This window comes from Pagrus major, chromosome 13 (genome assembly GCF_040436345.1).
Source record: "Pagrus major chromosome 13, Pma_NU_1.0".
NCBI classification, from domain to species: Eukaryota; Metazoa; Chordata; class Actinopteri; order Spariformes; family Sparidae; genus Pagrus; species Pagrus major.
The window spans coordinates 31,396,376-31,405,950 of NC_133227.1; the positions used below are offsets into that span (position 1 = coordinate 31,396,376).

The window sequence follows — 9,575 nt, forward strand, 5'->3', positions numbered from 1 at the left end:
ATCAGTTTTTGATGCCACGAACACGGCTGAAGAAAACATTTGGTTCTGGTCGTCTGATGCAGCTTCGACTTCCCGTCAGAATATCTGTTTTAGTGCCACAAACGTGGTGCAGAGTTTTGTTTCCCAGCAGGTTATAATTCCTCCACATCTTTATAAAACAAGCAGATTATCAGCAGCTGTTCCTGCCTGAAGTAACAAACTGATATATGAGCAGGACGTGAATATGAAGTTCTAATAGGTTCTCCTGCTGTGGTTCTGTAGAATTATAGAAGTCCAATATAAATTGGTCAGCATGCAGACAACTGTGTGTCTCCAGACTGACTTGGCCTCACGCTGGGCTGATGGACTGCAGCTGACTTCGCCTCCATCAATCACTGCAGCTTTAATATGCAGTAAATTTAATTCATTATTGATAACTATCATCGAACAATACGAGCTACCTGCTTGTTGAAGAAGCAAACGATCTGGAACTCTCACAAACATTCATCATGTGTTGATGTAATAAATCTCACAGGATGGAAACCTCTTTCTATCAGCTGTCTCACGTGTTTTGAAGCAGACAGGTGATCTGGTTTGGAGATGAACTTGTTGCAGTGAAGGTGGTTATTTTAAAATGGCCACTCGGACTTTTTCACGTTTTCAGATCGAATATATCCTGCTGAGGACCGACGTGCAGGTTAATTATCCCCACGACAAACCATGTTCAGAAGCAGGTCCATCAGTATGAAACCAGGAGTTAACTCAACTCCGCTTCATGTGATGAGACCGACAGTGACTTCAACACAGGCGAGTTACATGTAGATGAGCTGACCTTCATGTCAGGAGGTGGAGCTGCAGCCAGACGCCAGAATATCTCATCTGTCAGTGTGAAACCACTGGATAGTTTGAACAAGATGGCATTTTCAAGACATTTTCAAGAACTTTATGGTTGTTCGGGCGAACTTTTCAGTTTCATGTTGAGACATCAGTGTTAATGTTCTGCTTAGTTCTGCTTATTCAGCCACAAAAACCACCCAGTTAGAAAACATCCTGTTTTATCTGGAAGTACTGAAACCAGAATACTTCTCCACAAACACGGCTGGAAAAAGTCCTGACGTCTCGTCACATTTACAAATGCTGAAACACCATCTGTAACTCCTCCACCATCACCTCCATCTGCTGACAGGACCGTCAGCTCATAGACATGTCATGAGAACATATGTGTGGTTTGGTGACTCATCATATGTTTGAGCAGGATTTGTAAAGCTGTCTGTGTGGCTCAGAGTCTAACAGCCTCGTCTCAGGAAGACAACATCAGATCTGTGGCTGTAGTGAAACCTCCAGTTCTCTCAGAGCGGCTGCCAAAATAAAACAGTGTAATTTGGCAGTTTGCTCGCAGCTTCACAGCGTCTTGGCACAGATAACTGTCTGCTGTTCTACTAGAGAGATTTGACACCGTTCCTGCACCAAAAACTGCCTCATTTGGGTGTTTTCTGCTGATAGTAGCTGACACTGTCTCACACACCAATCTGGACTCTCCCATATGTGTGAAAGTGGGCCGACTGGTGCTGACTGAGGTGACATGTTTGTGAAGAACAGGCTCAGTGTGAGCGAGGCCGGCTCTGGCAGCAGGACTTCAGTTTGTAGAAGTGAGACTGAGCTGTTGTTTTCTGTGACGTTTCCACAGAAAGAGCTGTCAACATTGGAAGGTTTTTTTAACCTGTCGTATGAATTATTAATCTGTGCTCAGCAGAGATTATGAAGGTGAAGGTGAGGCGATGGAGGACAGGTGATGCCACCTTTTACACAAACGTCAGAATTTCATCTTTCTTTCTGACTCATCAGACGGTTTGAGAGGATGTGAGCTGTGTGACTGACGTTTGCCTCAGAGCTTTAACATGAACATACTCCACAAGCAGCTGCTAACAGCGCGCAACAGGACCGGACCTGTTGGTGAGCACATGTTCACACTGAGCTCGCTGGGAACAGAGATGACTCATCTGAACCTTTTCTTTCATTTTTCCACCGTCGTGATGAAACACTGCCTCTGTGCTTTTTTACACCACTTCAACCACAAGTTTCTTTTAGGTGAAGGAGGTTGTTTATTTCTGATGTGAAGCTCCAAGTGGAGCACAGGAAACTGCTTATGAGCTTATTTTCTATTTACTGATCGTATAGCATCCCAGGGACATAAAGACTGACGGCTTCATGGTGGAGCTGCAACCGTTAGTCCATTAAACCAAATCTGATAATCAGTTAGTCACGAACATGACTCTTGATGTCCTGTCTAAAAAGATGGTTAAAACACTCCTGCTGGAGACTCGAGGTCTGACTGTGAGTCCACGTGTGTTATCAAGTCACTGGTGTGTCACTGTGTTCATGTGTATCTGTGTATATTTCCCATACCACATATATATTGCACTGTATATCTGTAAATACTTGGAGTGGTCACTGAACACTTCAGATTGTCTACTTTACTATTTTATTTATATCTTTATCTCTTGTTTCCTTTCATGCTATATTTCTATCTCTACTTTGCACGGAGCATCTGGAACAAAAACAATTTCCCCCGGGGATCAATGAAGTGTTCTGATTCTGATTCTGATGTCCGATCATCTGTCCATCATGTCTTATGGCCCAAATCTCTGCTTCATGTAAAGTCCTTCATTATTCTGACTTTGTAAACCTTCACACGCACATAATTTCACATCACATGATGCAGGCTCGTCACTCTGTAACTCTCACAGAACCGTTGTTTCAGAATAAGCCTTCGATAATGAAGACGCAGCCAGATTTAATTCAAACTTCACCGTCACAAATTAGAAGTTCATTACTCGCAGTGTGCAGACAGTCAGATGATTAACACAGTATCAGCTCTTTATCCATCAGTCCAGTCAGCTACAGTCATATTAGCATATTAATGATTATTACAGGATTCTTTATTGATCCCCGAGAGAACCGGACTTTTTCTCTTCTATTCATTTCTTCCAGGAATCAGATCACATAAATCTGACGTTCATTAATGAAGCAGATTCTGAATAAAGTTCTTTAACAGGAGAATAGTTACAGTAAGAGTGTAAAAAGAGATTATATGTAAAAATGAAAGTAGAAGGCTTGCAGGGTTCAGTGTCTTGCTCAGGGACACTTCAGCTGGCTGCTGTCAGAACTTGTTCCTGTGTGACAGAAGCAGCGCTGCAGATCAGAACCAACAGAACGACCGATAGAAGCCGGTCAGTTGACTCAGTGAGCCGCTGAGGATCAGTATGTGACAGAGGTTATGATCTCTGTATCGTCAGTCTCTTCAGACGAGTGTCCTCAGTGTCCAGAGTGTCTCGACCACGTCCTCACTCGGCGGAGACGAGGTGACCCCCAAATCCTTTCACTCAGTCACTGATGAGAATGTCAATGAGACTCAGAGGGACAGAAGTCCATCGTGGAGTCTGCGAACGTTAAAACTGGACGGCAGCTTTACGAAGACGAGTCTGAACAGACTGAATCAATATGAGCTGCTGCTCCTCGTGAATGATGTTGTGAGTCTGCTCACTGTCGTCTGTTGTGTTCGTCTGTCGCTGGTTTGTGTTGTGTTGTATTTTTAGATATTAGATTTATTTGTTTCTGTCCTGTATTAGATTTTATGTGTTTTTCTTTCTTTTGTCTCTGGTTTTGTGTTCATCTGGATTATTTGGTCTATATAGTGAGTCTGTAATGTCACAGCGGGTTAGGACAGAGTCAGCGTGTTTGTTGGCGGATGACTGATGAGACACGTTCAGGTCTGCAGTTACAAACCTACTGACGGACTCTGGAGACGATTACTGTACAACTTCATCTCACTATTTCACACTGAATGAGTAAAAATACACCGAGCAACAGAAAAATACTACACTACCTACTAGTGGGCAGTTATGTAATGTAACTAAGTATATTTACTCAAGTACTGTACTGATTGATTACCTTAGTTACTAGTTACTTTACAGATTACATGCTGCATCAGAGCTAAAGTAGCACATTATAAAATGTATTTATTTAATCATCAGTCAGATTAAAAAAACACCTGAAAATTGTTGATAAATAAATAAATATGATAAACTAATAAAAACAAAAATAACAGTTGATAACAATAATAACAGGTGATTATTAGACCCCACAGAGAGTGATTTCACTGCTTTAATGAGAGCTCAGATCCTCTCAGGAGCTCAGACCCTCTCAGGAGCTCAGATCCTCTCAGGAGGTCAGATCCTCTCAGGAGCTCAGATCCTCTCAGGAGCTCAGATCCACCTCACAGGAGCTCAGATCCTCTCAGGAGGTCAGATCCTCTCAGGAGCTCAGATCCTCTCAGGAGGTCAGATCCTCTCAGGAGGTCAGATCCTCTCAGGAGGTCAGATCCTTGCAGGAGGTCAGATCCTCTCAGGAGGTCAGATCCACCTCACAGGAGCTCAGATCCTCTCAGGAGCTCAGACCCTCTCAGGAGCTCAGATCCACCTCTCAGGAGGTCAGATCCTCTCAGGAGGTCAGATCCTCTCAGGAGCTCAGATCCACCTTACAGGAGGTCAGATCCTCACAGGAGCTCAGATCCTCTCAGGAGGTCAGATCCTCTCAGGAGGTCAGATCCTCTCAGGAGCTCAGACCCTCTCAGGAGGTCAGATCCTCTCAGGAGCTCAGACCCTCTCAGGAGGTCAGATCCTCACAGGAGCTCAGATCCTCTCAGGAGGTCAGATCCTCTCAGGAGCTCAGATCCTCTCAGGAGCTCAGACCCTCTCAGGAGCTCAGATCCTCTCAGGAGCTCAGATCCTCTCAGGAGCTCAGGCCTCATTGGCTCCCGCGTCACTCCAGCCTGGACGTCAGAGGCTTCAGGGGAAATGTTTAGTAAAAGCTCCGAGCTGTTGTTGCCGTTTATTAATTCAGGGATTTAAGTGGCGAATGTGTTTCCTAAAAGAAAAGGCGACTTCTGAGGAAGCGGCTCCGAACTGAACTACATTACCCGATGTGCTTTTCTACGGCGAGCAGCAGGGAGCAAGTTGACCCTCCGCGTAACCCGTCAGACCCAATCAGCAGCTCGCTGCAGCTGCGGCTCTGCAGCGGTGCGAAGTTCAGCCTGTCGTCGGTTCAGTCTGTGGATGTTTTATCGTGTGAAGTTCATCAGCAGCCGCAGTTAACTCACTCATACTGTTTCCAACGAGCACACGGGCCGGAAAGTTAGCTTTGAAACTTAGCCGCTAAAGCTAAAAACAACTGTGCTAGCGGCGGAGTTAGCTTGCTACTCCTGTGGAACTAAGCTAGCTGCTAACGATGTAGCATCATGGTGGCGCTGAGAGGAGGGATGTGTCCCGGACTGGACGAGGACTTAGTGAAAGACCTGCGAGCTGCCGACATTAAAACTGGTGTGTGTGTGTGTGTGTGTGTGTGTGGTTTTAAGTTACTTCATATTAAGAGTAACGTTAGCTGACACAATCATGGTTTCTTTATTTTCGCAGTGGAGGACCTGGTCTCATCTGACACTGAGGAAGTTGCTCAGAGATGTTCTGTGTCATACAAGGTATTTGATACCATTTATATCGTTTATACCATTCATTCATTCATTCATCCATCCATCCATCCATCCATCCATCCATCCATTCATTCACCCATTCATTCATCCATTCATTCATTCATTCATCATTGAGCTGAATGAGTCTGAAGACTGTACATGTCAGTGAATAAACACCTGGAGAATCAAGGTTGCCAGTTTCCAGGCCAGCCGCCTTTACTCCACATATTAAACCCTGCAAATCCAGGAGACGTCCATAAAACACACGTTGCAGTGCTGCTCCAGTAAAGCCCTGCAAACTAGGGATGCACCGGTGATCAAAATATTATTGAAAAAATGCGAGCTGCAGTTTTTTTTATCAAAGATGAAATGTGTCACATCATACTGTTAAAAATGAAGCATGGTGCTACAGAGATGCCTCTACGTATACATCCTGTTCTCCAGACAGGCAGGAACATGTTTGTTTGACCATCATCCCCTCCACCAAGCAGCTGCTGTTTTCACCTGTCAGTCTGTCGGTTTGTCAGCAGAATTACACAAAAACAGATTTCCATGAAACTCGGATGGAGGACGGGTCTCAGCCCAGAACAGACCCCATGTTTGGTGTAAAGAGACGGATCCAGGAATCTTTGAAATGTCTGTTGATTTCTCAGGGTTTACTGTGACATCCAGCACTTCATGTCTAAAAGGCAGAATAAAACATTCACCAGGTCGTTCAAATCATTGATAACTTTACTGGTGAAACAATAAATGGTGAAAACAATAGGCAAATTAATCTGTAACTAAAATAAATACTAGTTCTGGCTCATCACTGAACACAAACTTCATCATTTCCTTGTGATAAATGAAATTCATACCTTGTGTGTTCAGTGTTATAAAGGACTGAAGTGAAAACAGACACCCACAGTTCATACTTGGCATCAACAGTGAAGAGTGGGAGGTTAAAACATGACCAACATCATGTTGATCTAAAACTTTCACCCACATGCAGCGTGACTTTCTCCTTGTGTAAGTGGTTTGTATTCGTTTGGCTGTAATTAGTAATACAGTAACCTTTAATACAAGCAGAACTCCCAACGGGCTGGTTCTGTATCGCCACGGCAGCTCAGGTCATCTGGTTAATAAGCCGGGAAAATAGTTTCACAACACGTTTAATTCAACGTTACAGCTCATATTTTCACACTCGGCAATTATACTATACTATATTGTGTCCAGTAGATAGAATATAGAAGTCATATTTTAAAGATTGCTGTATTTATACTATACTTAAACATATATATATACACATATAGAATAATGTGCAATAAACAGCCACCAGGAAAACAAAACTAAGAAACTCCTTACTGGCTCCTTCATTATCAGTGTGAGAGGCCAACTCTCAGTTTTAAATCAGCAGCGTGCAGAGAGAGCAGAGATCATCCAACACAATCTGCCTAACTCAGTTCTGACCTCATGGATGGATAACAGGAAACTGCTTTTTTAGATCACAAATCCACCAAAACTTTTTCGGTGATATAAGCAGATAATCAGGCAGGAGACCCAGAAGGGCCTCTTAGAAAAGTGTGTCTCACTGGATAATTGGGTAGGCGGACAGGGCACCGAAGTCAACAAGAGCTTTCTTGGTAAAAAGATGAGTGAGAGCTTTTCAGTTACATCCTCGGTGATGTGAGTGTACATGCAGTACACAGGAAATCATGTGCAATCCAAAGAGACTGAAAACCTCTGAGATAACAGGAGAAGGTTCAGAAAAGTGAAAAGTGTTTGTTTATATATATATATATACATATATGTGTATATATGTATATATATATGTATATATATGTATATATATATGTATATATGTATATATATATGTATATATATTTATATTTATATATATATGTATATATATATGTATATATATGTATATATATATATATATATATGTATATATATGTATATATATATATATATATATGTATATATATAAACAAACACTTTTCAGAGTTATATATATAACTCTGTCTCTGACTGATTCTGACTTATTTGTTCCTTCTTGTAAATTCAGCAAATGTTCTACATGAACTTCTTTCTGTCTTTGTGTAGAAACATGGAGTCTGTTTGTCTCAGTGATGGACGGGTTTGTTTCATACAGAGCAGGAAGTGACATCAGATCACGTGGTCACTGAGGATGGATGCTAAAGGTGCAATATGTAAGATTTCTGTTTAAAATGTCCAAAAAACGAACTGAAAATTTCTCCAGAATATGAAGAAATAACTGTATTGTCTTGCAGAGATATCTATTGGAGATAGCATGCTAACCAGCTAGCCCCTAGCCAGTTTGTACCTCAAAAGGTGGTAGTATGAAACTAAACAACAGCAGCAGCTCCCAGTCCAGGTAGAGTCAGCTAATACGACCGCTAGCTGGCTTACTAGCTAACGACAGCTACACCTAGCAGCAGTTAGTGGTTACTCAGGTAATGTGCTGGTATCTTTTTAATTTGAGTATGAATTCGACAGGTGGCCAATTCTTACATATTGCACCTTTTAAAACCAGCTGTGATCGAGTCCTCTCCCTCCATGAGATCATTGCATCCTAATATTCTTTGTCATCGCTGCCTGCAGCAGCTTCAGGTTCGTCCTAGATTCCTGTCTCGTCTTGGCCAGTCTGACCAGCTTGTTCAGCCTGCAGCCATCCCCTGAGCTGATAGCCAGCCTCCCTCTGCTCCATCACACTTGCTGTTGATGTGAACCATTGTTGATCACACACACATTACGGCAGGTCACTGCAGGGTCATCCTCACCAACACATTTATCTGACAGGCAGGTCAATTAAAGCTGCACACGGCGATGTTTCTATGTAAAAACACTCCCATCCTATGAGCCCTCGTCCCAAAGTGGGACGCCTACATTTCCACTAATTGAGACCCAGCAGATTTGCTTTTCCTCCCTAAATAAATTCCTGCTGCTGGGCTCTGGCAGGAAATCCTCTCTGCCCAGAAGAAGAGACTAATCAGAGTATAATCCTGCTAAAGAGCAGGAAGAGCTCTTTCTGCACAAAGCTACAACATTTGATCCGTTCTCATATAAATCATCACGTCCCAGCCTGGATAGTGAGATGATGTCATGTTGTCAGATCCACTGGGACGTCCCCCTATGAGCTTAAAACTGCACTCAGTGAAATTAATTCAGTTCTTTAGACAATTACATGCTGGCTTATTAAATAAATCCAAACATCTCATCGGGTGATGGCACTTAAGAGCAGAGGTCATGATCTAAATGGTCGGCCATACTGTGTGTTGTTTTCTAATGTAGACGAGAGGAACATTTGCCTCAGGTGTTCATGTGGCTCAGCTCATTTTCAGCAGGATTTTTCATACATTTCTCCATTTTCTTTAAAGAAGAATAATGTCTATATGTTCAGAACATTATTTCTGTCAGGGGCGTTTGACTCACCACCTTAAAGTCCCGGTGAAACAGCAGGAAGCTCATCTTCAGCTTTTGCAATCGACGTATTTCAGATGACATGAACCTGTGACTGAGTGACCGCTTGTGATCTGATGTCACTTCCTGCTCTGTATGAAACAAACCCGTCCATCACTGACAAACACACTCCATGTTTCTACACAAAGACAGAAAGAAGTTCATGTAGAACATTTGCTGAATTTACAAGAAGAATTAGTCAGAGACAGAGTTTCACAAAGTTTATAAAGTGTCTCCAACTCAACAACTCACTAAGCTGAGACTTTTGTTAAGGGAGTCTGGGGACAAAGAAGTCGCCTGACAGCAACAACTTAATTAACCAAATTAACAAAATCAACATGCATAATCATTGTAATGCAAATCACAGTTCTCCTAACCTGCAGATGTGAGCAGCAGATGTTTGTGAACACACCGTCTGTTTCAACTGATCCAACCATTAAACTAGTGACCTCAACATCACCAGACTCCCTTAACAAATGTAGTGATTTTAAGACTTGTTTCATGAGGAGAAACTCAACAAACTTTGTAAAACGGCTTCGACAGATTCTGAATCATTGTCTCCTTCTTGTAAATTCAGCATTAAAACAAAACATGAAGTTGTTTGTTTCCT

General features: G+C 42.5%; 1 protein-coding gene across 1 annotated transcript in view; it reads left to right on the top strand.

The window, feature by feature from the left end:
- The first annotated feature begins 5,057 nt into the window (after positions 1-5,057).
- The window catches only part of rad51d (RAD51 paralog D), a 38,225-nt gene continuing 33,707 nt past the window's right edge, over positions 5,058-9,575 (top strand). The window contains exons 1-2 of the mRNA XM_073479203.1: positions 5,058-5,357; positions 5,451-5,512. Coding sequence (XP_073335304.1) covers positions 5,276-5,357; positions 5,451-5,512 — 144 coding nt within the window. The 5' untranslated portion in view covers positions 5,058-5,275. The remainder of the gene's footprint in view (positions 5,358-5,450; positions 5,513-9,575) is intronic.